This window comes from Suillus plorans, assembly GCF_016647745.1.
Source record: "Suillus plorans strain S12 chromosome Unknown HD556scaffold_94, whole genome shotgun sequence".
Classification (NCBI taxonomy): domain Eukaryota; kingdom Fungi; phylum Basidiomycota; class Agaricomycetes; order Boletales; family Suillaceae; genus Suillus; species Suillus plorans.
In genome coordinates, this window is record NW_024537478.1 from 97,466 (window position 1) to 109,267 (window position 11,802).

General features: G+C 47.7%; 1 protein-coding gene across 1 annotated transcript; it reads left to right on the plus strand.

Annotated features, from left to right (window-relative positions):
* Positions 1–5,492: 5,492 nt before the first annotated feature.
* Positions 5,493–9,624, plus strand: HD556DRAFT_1434781 (5'-3 exoribonuclease; the record flags this gene model as incomplete). Its single annotated transcript, XM_041305364.1, has 21 exons — positions 5,493–5,495; positions 5,546–5,594; positions 5,643–5,776; positions 5,830–5,859; positions 5,912–6,014; positions 6,071–6,184; positions 6,242–6,393; positions 6,444–6,569; positions 6,626–6,725; positions 6,764–7,137; positions 7,191–7,219; positions 7,251–7,549; positions 7,725–7,855; positions 7,971–8,021; positions 8,094–8,141; positions 8,189–8,334; positions 8,387–8,504; positions 8,657–8,816; positions 8,851–9,066; positions 9,155–9,225; positions 9,256–9,624. The coding sequence occupies 21 exons, from the start codon at positions 5,493–5,495 to the stop codon at positions 9,622–9,624; spliced, it is 2,823 nt and encodes a 940-aa protein (XP_041153781.1).
* Between the last annotated feature and the right edge of the window lie 2,178 nt (positions 9,625–11,802).

Sequence of the window (11,802 nt, forward strand, 5' to 3'; positions counted from 1 at the left end):
TGTGAATATTTACAATAGGTAGCACTCTCTTCACCCGGGAGAGTAGTGGGATGCAGGATAAGATTGTGATGCATACTTCTCGCAGCTTTTATCTCGCAGGGAGGTAGATAGACTTGAGTGTTTCCCGATTCAAAGCTGTTGTTGCCTCGATCAATTCTCCAGGCCCGGAAATGGTTGCTCAGCGATCTTCAGCGCCTTGGACATCTGAATACCGACAGTGTACTGCTCGTGGGGTTAGAAACTGTCTGCCGACACCTTGAAGAATGGTGGCGTACCATGAAATCATGACTCGGATGGCACAACATAAACTAACTCAGTTAGAACAGCCAACAGACCTCAGATATCCCATAGCAGTGCGAATGCTAGGTTGCTACAACCAAGACAACTCGTCAAGTATAGGAATGCCGATAGCTAGTGACCCCTAGTCAGGCGGCCATACGCTGTGGGCGCTGACCTGTCCAAGTGTCTTAAAACCGATCAAAAGTGTATATTGATGTTATCTGTGTTAGGCAACGTGTATAATTGTAATGATCACCTTGACAGAACGGGTGACATAGCGGGGATGTTATGCTAGCTTCTAACCCATACTGTCACTGTGAGAAGCAAACCGAGTGATGTACTAGTAGCTCGTCAAAGCGCTGATCAGGCAGTGACTAGGCGATCCAGGAACAGAGCATGCTGTGCCTGTTTCGTAGTTTCATCCCCGTCCATTAACGATCAAGAACGTGTCGTGTGTTCCAGATCATCTTGGGGTAGTATATAGGTTGAAACCATCAGTGAGTGCTGATTGCTAAGCTGAAATACATGTTAGCTTGTTGTAGACCTAAGATACTGACAACGGTTTTATCGTGCGGCTATATTGCAAGATTGCCATTTCCAGATTAAACGTCGCCTACTTATGGGCTAGATTAGCTCGCAACACAAACCAGTGCATTGTTTCACACAGACCTGAGGACAACATTGGCCGGGACGACAATTTCCGAAGGTGTTGCACGAACCGTCACACAGAATGGGACACTATAGCAAGTCACGGTATACCAAGAGGTACATTAGTGATATCACGGTAATTATGTTGTGAAAAGGTAATGCGAGGGCGGTATTCAAAGCGGATTCTTTCCTCAAGGATAGAAAACCATGTGATGACTCCAAATGGGAATGGTTGTACAGTTGAAATGCTCATAATGCATACCGTTGGGATCGCCAAAACGTTAGGTCCTGTTTGGACAGCGAATATTATAATTCAATTCAAAATTCGACCATCATGTGACACTACACGTAAGCCAGCTGTGAACCTCGGGTTCACCGTGTCGAGTGGCACACTAATTCCATCACAATGTCTGATAAGTCTGGTACTGGTTCTACACGCTCCCTTCGGTCTCAAGGTCCTGCTGATAAGAAAGCTGAGGGGACTGGCACATCCCGCAAGGCTGCTGCGATCTGGACAAAGGAGGAGGAAACAGCATTGCTTGAGTCTCTTCTGGGCGCTCTTTCTTCCTCAGGTGATGGTGGCTTCAAGGCACCTGCTTTCAATGCAGCAGCAGAAGATCTGAAGAAGAAATTCCCTGATCAAAGGGGTGCAGTAAAGACTGGGACAGTGTGCAAGAACAAATGGACATCGGTATGTTTACATAAAAGAACTCAAATTTCTTATCGGCGCTGGCACTAACATCAGTGCAATATCTTTCTAGTTGAAAACATTGTATAATGCTGTAGTTGATATCAAGAATACATCGGGATTCACATGGAGTGATGAAAATGGGGCAGGTATTGCATTGAAAGATGATGACGTCTGGGTCAGATACATCAAGGTGAGTATCGTACAAAGGAGCTCTAATACATGTACTCAATGTCATCTCTTTTGGCAGCACCATCCCACCGCAAAGCCCTTCAGGAACAAAGGATTCTCCCACCTCGCCCTTATGGAGCAGCTGGTTTCTAGTCAGGGGAAAGGCAAATACGTCTTCCGACCCCATTCCACCAGTACTAGTGCCGCCCTCAACTTGAATCCCACACCAAGTCCCACCACATCTACTACCACTGGCTTTATCGTCCCCCAGACCCCTAACCGTAATTTCACCACCATGCGCACTCCAGACACAGGCTTACTGGCCAGTGCAAATTCAAGTCAGGGTATGGATCCGGAATCCATCTCACCATCTGTCCCATCCACCTATCTTTCTCACTCTGCTGGCTCCTCAGTGGGAGCATGGACAAGTGTCAGCGATACTAGTGGAGCAAAGCGCAAATATAGCGCACTCTCTCCTGAAAGCGCTGCAGGCTCCAGTCACTCGAAACGGAGTCGTCCTCCATCTGCAACGCTGAAAGTTCAGCAGGAAGGCGCGGAAAGTATGAAGGATCTTGTCACTGTAGTTCGTGAGATGCAGAAGAACATGGGGCTGTCAGCCCCCCAGCAGTTACCATCACCACCCCAGCAAGTTTCAATGGCCGGGCTCGTGCAGGCTATCGCCCTCCTCAACCAATATGCTAACAGCGATCTTTTTGAAAGTGTTGAAGAGCAGCTGGCTATCGCTAACTATTTAGCGGATCATGAGAGCCAGGCGGTCCTTTTCTGCTCATTAAATGAGCAGACAAGACGTGCCTGGTTGGAGCAGAAGCGGCGCCAGCTGTGTGATATGCATGATACATTCATTGTCGTTTACCAAATTACATGATAGACTGTTGTGTACTACGTACTAGTACTTTGAACTTCGATCCCTATGAAAACTGTATAGCAGGCTATTCTACAGTTACAGCAGCCCCCGACGTGCGCGCTCCGCAAGATAATCGGTCCACATCGCTGCAGCGATTCCATCTCGACGGTTGTCTGCCTCCCTTCTCTCCCCAGCATCTGGCTGTCCTTCTGAAAGTGTGCCCAATACCGCACCATGAGTATCATCATTCTCCGCGAGATCATAATCCTCCTCGGGGTCGAAGAAGTCGGGATCGTGCTGGCGAATGAAGTTGTGGATAGCGCAAAGCGCTGCTGGGATCCGTGCTTGAATCTCCATGCTGTATTCTGGCGCAACCTGTAAAATCCGCCACTGACGCTTCAGGACTCCGAAAATACGTTCAATAACGTTGCGTAGCGAAGCATGTCGTAGATTGAATAGCTCTTTAGGATCTCTGGGCCTGTACATATAATTTAATCACACTAAGTACTAAGGAGACTCAGAGAAAACTCACGCAAGGTTCGCCTGACGCCACTCCTTCAGATGATAGCGCACGCCTCGATAAGGGATCAGTAGTGCGTCACAAGTGCCAAAACCGGCATCTGCGAGAAGATATTTCCCTGCAGGCATGTATAAGTCGGTTTTGCGTGCGTCATTCCAGAGTGATGCGTCAGCGACTGAGCCATCCCAGCCACAGAGAGAATATGTAAAGCGAAACTGGAAATCGCAGATGAACAGACAGTTCTGGGACAAGAATCCCTTTCGGTTGCGCAGGACGACATGGTCGTCGAGTGATGCGAATGCACGGATGTGGGTGCCATCTATGGCACCGATGCATCGATCAAAGAACCGGAATGACGGGTTGTCATGTATCATTGCGGAGATTGGTGTATTTTCGTTAGGAAACTTAACTTGCGATGTGTAGAACGGATGGGATGAAAAGAAAAAGAGCATCCGCTTGAAATATCTAGAACATGGTCATATTAAATGAATTAGATCAATAGATGTGAATGTACTACCTTGTTATGGTGTCTGGAGAGTGTTGAAACCTCTCCCCAACGAGGCGAGATGAAAGTCCAGTCACACATGTGTAAAGAAAGATACCAAGTTGCTCGTCGACCGAGATGCCATTGCGCGACTGAACAAATCCATGCTTGTGAAGAGTCTGCACCAAGCTCTCAAAGACTTCAAGATGGACGCCAAAATTATGTTTGATACGATCTGGGTGACCAGTAATCAGTTCAATCACCCATGCCTTCCCTGTTAAGATTGATGTGTGGTATGGCACTTTTTCAGCGCGGGATGTAAGTAGCAACTTGTAGTAGTAGGTGATCTGAGCGATAGCGATTGTTATCGCAAGAAGAATGAGGTGTTTCCGACGCAAGTCACTTTGTGCTTCGAGGTCCATGCTTAGTTGCGGTGATGGTTGCAGTGCAAGATCTAATTCAGTAGTATTAAGTTAATCAATAATCAGAATCAGTCGGAACAGTCGGCGGAATCTAGGTCACCAAATACATCACGTGCAGTGTCACATGATGGTCGAATTTTGAATTGAATTATAATATTCGCTGTCCAAAACAGGACCTTATGCATTATGAGACATATGCAATAGCATATGTGTCACACTATTGTGACGCATGTGACCTCCGCCAAAAGTGTGACAGAAAATCGTCCATAGTCCTACAGAAGTACATGTATTATACCGAGAAGAATTGTTCTAAAGAAGTTTGTCTAGCATTAAGTAGTTCTTCGCGTCGTAGGTTCGCGCGAAACTTTCGAAGTTGTGATGATAAATCAAGTGAAAATTGAGGATCACCATATTGCATGCATCCAACTTCAAGCTGCTGGCACAAATCGAGAATATTTTGACGAGTGATTGATGGATCCGCTTCGTCGTCGTCGTCGTCATCAGAATCAACCTCGATAACTTCACCATTTGCAACGGCAATTTCGTGGCGGACCGTGTCTGCAATGGATGAGTCACCACCTTCAAAAGCAGAGAATTCTCCCTTATCTCTCTCCTCGGCGGGGTCCAGAAGTTCATCAATAGTTGGCAAGGTACCGAAAATGCGATTGCGTGCTTGGAGTTCTCGGACTGATTGCATAAGCGCAGCTTCGGTAGAAGATAGCTGGGCAGCTTGTTGTGAGCGCGCGGGAATACGAATTTTGAGGCCGGTACGACGAGATGCAGCTTGCATAAGTGCATCAATGGCATTTAAAGCCATCTCCACATCTCCTTCAGCATCCATTACAGCTTTGAGGGCCGGTCTCCAATCAGAATCTATGTAGCGCTCGCCAAGAAGAGCCTGTAGCTTGTTCTCCGTATTGGGAAGGGACATTTCGGTAGTTGCGAATTTGTGGACGATGTTCCACGCAAGTGGATCCGTGTGAGGCCGTGTGTCAGCGTTAGTCGTTGGATCACTGTGATAGACTTGAGCACCCAAAAAAATGAGGTCAAAAGATGACTTACACTTGAATGTCAGTGTGATCCCAACAATGTTTGATGGTTTCGGACGTGACAGCATACCATGCTTGCTTCGCCATTGTCATGCCTTCGAGAATATTAATTTTATAAATATCCCGTTCGCCAGCTTCGTCAAGATCAATAGCACGCGCGCAAAAATTACGGCGATATAGTGCCTTGAAGCATCGGATGATTCCAGCATCGCATGGTTGGACAAATGGTGTCCCGGCTCACACATAATTACATCAGCGTATATTCTCACGACCATCACTTTGCTTTGTTGTGGCAGTCGGCGCGCTAGAGTCCTTGCTCGTGGACGATCACATTATAATCTTCGTTTATATCGGAATTACGGTAATATGGTATGTTCTCTAAAACATGCAAATTGGGCTTTCATTGACCTTGTTTATAGGGCATTCCCGCACTGTTCCGTTGGTTGAGCAAGAAATATCCGAAAATTGGTGAGCAACCGGTGCTTAACTGGTATTTGCTTGGCTAACAGCTACCAGTATCATCTGTCATTGAAGCTGAGGAGGAAGTTCTCGATGCAGCTGGAGATCCTATCAAACTTTCCGTTGACATCACACAACCTAACCCCAATGGTGAGGAATTCGACAGCTTATACCTGGATATGAACGGTATCGTGAGTGATAGTAGTAAATACGTTTTTCGTGCTGACCATCCGTACGCACAAAGGTTCATCCTTGTACTCATCCCGAGGGCAAAGTACGCATACTTCGTTCTATAAATTTGCTTTACTCCCTGACTCGTTCCGCAGCCGGCTCCCGAAACGGAGGAGGAAATGATGCTTGAAATTTTCAAATACACTAACAGAGTGGTTAACATGGTACGGCCGCGCAAACTTCTTTTCATGGCTATTGGTGCGCTTTACATTTATGTTGTCTCATACCACGAACTTACTGCAGTGTGCAATTAGATGGCGTTGCACCTCGTGCCAAGATGAATGAACAGCGAGGTAGACGGTTCAGGACTGCTCAAGTAGCAAAAGACAAGGCGGAAGCTCATAAACTTGCTGTCGCTGAGTGGGAAGGTACGTCGTTCTCAGAGCCAATCTATGCTGTGTTTCTGACCGATTTCATCATTGCAGCTATGGGTAAAATTATTACTGATGACGAGAAAAAGAAGGAATCTTGGGACTCTAACGCTATCACACCCGGTACGCCGTTTATGAACCTTTTAACAGCATCGCTACGGTACTGGGTTGTGGAGAAGATGAATGCCGATCCAGGGTGGAAAGACGTACGTAGTGAACATTTTCTAGGAATCCTTCTGACTCATTTCTGGTATAGCTGCAAGTCATTATCTCGGATGCAAGTGTGCCTGGAGAAGGAGAGCATAAGATTATGGACTTCATACGCAGACAACGCACAAATCCCGGTCATGAGCCTAATACTCGACACGTAATTTATGGTTTGGTGGGTTGCCAGTGATTTCCCGCTATCGTGTTCTGTGTTATTGACCGTATGTTCAGGATGCTGATTTCATCATGCTCGCCCTCGCGACCCATGAACCATATTTCCGAGTACTGCGGGAAGATGTATTTGCCAGGACAAAGGTTCCGGGTGCCGAATGTGTGGACAAGAAGGTCACTATGCCGCTCAATGTACAGCACTGAAATCAGAGATTGAAAAGCCTCCTCCACCGGAAAAAAAACCGTTCATTTTCCTCGATATCGCCATTCTGCGCGAGTATCTGGAATCCGAGTTGAATGTGAACAATACGCCCTTCCCTTTTGATTTGGAACAGGCTATTGATGACTGGGTGTTACTGATATTCTTTGTCGGCAACGATTTCTTGCCGCATTTGCCGTCACTTGAGATTCGCGAAGGAGCGATTGATACTCTCTTGAGGATCTGGAAGATGGAGTTGCCCAGAATGGGTGGATATCTGACGAACCACGGTCAACTAGTGCTTAGTCGTGTGCAGATTATATTAGAGGGACTGGCACGACGAGAAGATGAGATTTCCGTAAGCGACAAGAGAGTGAGTATCTATGATGTGATCCGTCAACGCCTTAGAAACTTACCATATCTCAGCTGAGCAACGCCAAGATCAGAGGCGAAACGTCATAGATTGAAAAGTCTGAGTCTGGAGAGAACGCCAGGCGATATTCAGTTCGCCGTTCCGTCTGCGAAACTTGGTCTGACTGCATCCACTACATCATTATCATCTCTTCCTCAACGTGCAGATAATGCTTTTGCTGCCAAGGCCGACTCTATTGGTCTCGGAGCGCCGCGTAATGCTCAGTCTCTTGAAGTCGCTCCAGTTTCAGCGCAAGCACTGGCTGGTTCGAATCGTGATGTAGTTGCCAATCGAGCTGCTATACGGATGGCGAACATGAGTGCTGCAGAGATGCTCAAGGCTGAGCTATCTGGACTCATTCCTGTGAAACAAAGTGCTTCTGCTCCTAAACCTGAGCCGGTTGTTCCTACTCCTCCACCCAAAACAGACGCTGAGCTTATGGATGGCGGAGATATTCCGAGTTTGGGAATGCTTCATCAGCACTTGAATTTGTCGATGATGGGGCTGGTGACATGGATGTCGAGCCCAATGATCCTGTAACCTTCCAGCTGATGAGCCTGTAACACCTGTCGCTGGTGTCAAGCGGAAGCTCGAAGATATCGAGGGAGAGGATACCGATGACGTGGCTGGCATTGATGAGGAGTCGTCTGAAGATAACGAAGATGCGTCTTACGCCCTGGTAGTCAGGCCGATGGCTCAGTTGAGCAGGCCGATAACGTGAGGTATGAAAAAGCTGTGAAATTATCCAATGCTGTGAATAACATTTCCTCAGATTGTATGAACCCGGGTATAAGAAGCGATACTATCAGCAAAAGTTTGGCATATCAGAAAATGATAATGATTTCGTAGAAAGTGGGCACTTTTGTTATCGATTTCTGCACAAACTGGCTGACTCTGCTGTGCAAAGGCTAACAAAGCACTATGTAGAAGGTATCGCGTGGGTTCTGCATTACTACTGTCAAGGGGTGAGCTCCGTCCGCCGATTCGCCTTTATTTGCTGACTCGGTAGTAGAACCCCTCATGGCAATGGTATTATCCATATCATTTTGCACCTTTCGCGTCGGACTTCGAAGGTTTGGAAAACATGCAAATCGACTTTACTCTCGGACAGCCATTCAAACCGTACGAGCAACTTATGGGTGTTTTTCCCCCTGCTAGGTACGTCCACATTGAGTAATAATTTTGCTACGTAGCTCACCAGTATCGTCAGTCGCAAGCACATACCTGAAGTCTTCCACGATCTCATGACAAACGAAGAATCTCCGATTCATGATTTCTACCCATCGACTTTCCAGATCGATATGAATGGGAAGAAGATGTCTGGCAAGGTGTTGCTCTCTTGCCTTTCATAGACGAGAAAAGGTTATTAGATGCCATGGCCGAGCACTACCTAAGCTCACTGAGGATGAGGCCGAAGAAATAGCTGGGGTCAAACTGTCATATTTGTCGCTGATGAACATTCAAATATCCATTCTTCGAGGGATTGTATGGTAAGCGCAAGGAGAAAGAGGTATGCCGTCAATTCGACCAGAGCCGTTTTGTTACTGACTACAATACTCAGCCCCAACCCATGCCTACCAACCTGTCCAAGGGCATTAGCGGTAGTGTTTACCAAACCCCGATTGTTTACCTGGCTCGACGTATTACTCCCCTTGAGTTCCACGAACCTGCAAGATATCAAAAATGATCGTTGTCTCTCCGCGTTATACTTCTTCCCAAAGCAACTCTCTCCCCATCGATCGATGTTTCTTCCAGGTTATAAACCTGCGAGACAGCTCACTGGCGAGGATCTAGCTCGGAGGGGCCGAGGACATGGCAGAGGGGGCGGTATGGATCGCGGCGGTCGCGGACGAGGTGGTATCAGAACGGCTCTTACAACAACGGACATGGGTATGGCAGCATCCATGGCCAATCGCAAACTCCGACGTCATACGTCTCCTCGTACACCACCACTCAGTCTCGAACACCGTACATCAAGGGCCCCAGCAAGGATTCGGAGGCTATGGCTCCAGTGGACGCCACCAATTCAACTATGGTATGGTTATTCTGGTCAGTCGCGTGGTGGTCCACCCCCTCGAGGAGTGCCCCTCCCTCGCGTGGAATGCTACCAAACCGCGGTGGTCCTCCCCGTGGCGGCCCTCTCGTGACGGTAGTTCCGGGTATGGAGGTTCTACGTCCTTATTAACCGCTCATCAACCGTATGGCCGTGGAGGCTACTCTGGTGGGTACGGTGGCAGCAGTGGAGGGTATGGTGGACAGCGAACAGTGGTACGGGGGCTACGGTGGCAGGCAAGCCGAGGTGGCTATGGTGGTTCAGGAGGACAAGACAACAGCGGCAGTTACATGGGTTATGGAAACCAGAATGGCGGACAGGCTCGTGGTGGCTATGGAGGTGGCTACAATGGAGGAGGTTACAGAACCTTCGAGGGGCCGAGCCGAGGATTCTAGAGTAAATTATTTGGATACTACCTCGTTAATATTTTCTTGGCAGATATGTTGTATTTTAGACCATTGATGTATATATTTCTTTCTGATTATACCAACAAGTGTTCCGTTTACCTTCGGGGGCGAGGCGTATTGTTTCGTGAATTACAATAAGCACACTATGTTCGCGGTCGTCTTTTCCTCATCGTCTGTTGCACCGTGAATGCTCGAATGGCTCGCCGACATCGCACTCGGAGTCCAGGTTTGGTCCAGGTGGAGCTCACAGACAGGAGTGTCACGCGAATTGCTTCCGCAGGATCAAACTCGCTACATCGATATGAAAATGGCCTCAGGCACCTAGTGTGATATCAGTTTTTTGGATGTCACGGGGAACACTCTAATGACTAATGAATACTCCCTGGTACTTAGTGAATGTCATCCACGGTCCTTGAACGGTGTCGCAGTGATTGAAATGCATTCTGGGTTCTGCCATGTAGTGAGAAACGCGATAAGGATGTCGTCTTATGACGCACTAGACGAATGTTCGAGTTGTATTTTGGGCTGAGTAATAAAAATAGGAATAGTCTTGGCGTGCGCCACAAAATTTGCAATTCAAGGGCGCTTCAGGTGCACAGCCTTAGTCCACCCCAGTCAAACCAAATACATAGACTGCAAAGTGAACACGCGGGTGACAAAGGCTCCGTGTCCCTGTGCGCGTCCGTAAGTCAAGTCCTTCGTTTCTCTCAAGTAATGATCGATTCCACTCTCCCAGGGTGACTCCAGTGGGTGCTTGATGGCTACACACAGCATCCTGCCCAACTACTCGTCGTTGACTAGTCGACTTCTCATCCTGTAATGCATTCCTGACCTCATGTTGTCAATTTTCTGCATGACCACGCATCCACGATACATCGTCCCGATCCCGACTTTTCTATCGGGTTGGAGATATTCTCTTTGGCAGGCCAAGTGAGCCGCACAAGCATAGCTCAGCAGTAGTTGACGTCCCGTATGCCAAGGGCAGCGTATGCTCCCGTCTTCCTTCACCAGTGTTTGAACCCATCTATGATATCACGTGGAAAAACGCCTCAGCAAGAAAAACGGAAGCCAATCTCAAAAAACGCTGCTAAAAGTAGTTCGCACCCTCCCAATGGCAATGTCACACAACGTTCCAAGTTGCAACGGACAGCTCAGGCTCGTCTACCACACCCCCCGTCGTTGTTACTACCTCGTGTAACGATAAATCACGCTGGACGCTGGACTTTCTTCTGGTTCTTTGTCTGTTGTGCATCTACTGAGTATACTGTCGGTCATCATTAATAAAGATCTCTCTCGTGACTCGGACGTTATCCCATCCCTTGAGTACAAGCAATGGTAGGAATGACTATTTTCCTTCTCTTATGATCTCACTAGGGGAAACTAATACAATGGACGTACGAAGTCGTTGTTGCATACTTACTTTATACGTGGTAGAGAGGTTAAACGAATCATCCGTGGCCTGGCCGGATTGAGCCTCGTATAGATATCCCGGCCATCATTGGTTCTTATCTATAAGTAAGTCTCATTCCTTGTTCGCAACACAGTGGCGCAGACATAGTGGAATACCATGGCATATTTGACAGCAGCTGGTTGTTTCTGACTGGGACTGAGACATTCTTTTACAGCCGAAATCAAAGGCACAGCGGCGGTCGACCTTGTCCACGCGATATTCGTGTCTCAATCGCCTCCCACACCACACACACTTTCGGGTTCTTGGTCTCATGATGAACTTTGATAGTCCTTTTAACTTTCCAGGCTATCTTTGTCTGTTTCCTATATCACCACGTGTTAATCAGGTGCTGAACAGACAACACAGAAATACTCTCGGAGCATGTAACATACAGTACAAAATGTTCTCCGTCCCAGAGATCTATCCTGATTCCTGATTCCCCTCATAAGTCGGCGCCGAAGAAAAATCGTACTTACACTGACAATGAGATACCTTACGGGTCGAGTCAGAGCTGGAAAATGAAGCCTGCTGGAACTTTCCGGCACCACGCGTCCAGCTGAGCAAAAGTGACACTTCCTTTCATAAATTCCTTCGACGACGAGCTCGAACCCGCTCTCTAAGCCCACGCGGCTACTCGGTCCTTACAAAGGCCACCGGCCCACCGCCGTGATAGCGGTCTAGATTTCGCTATTATGTAAGCAATACCTGCCTGGTGT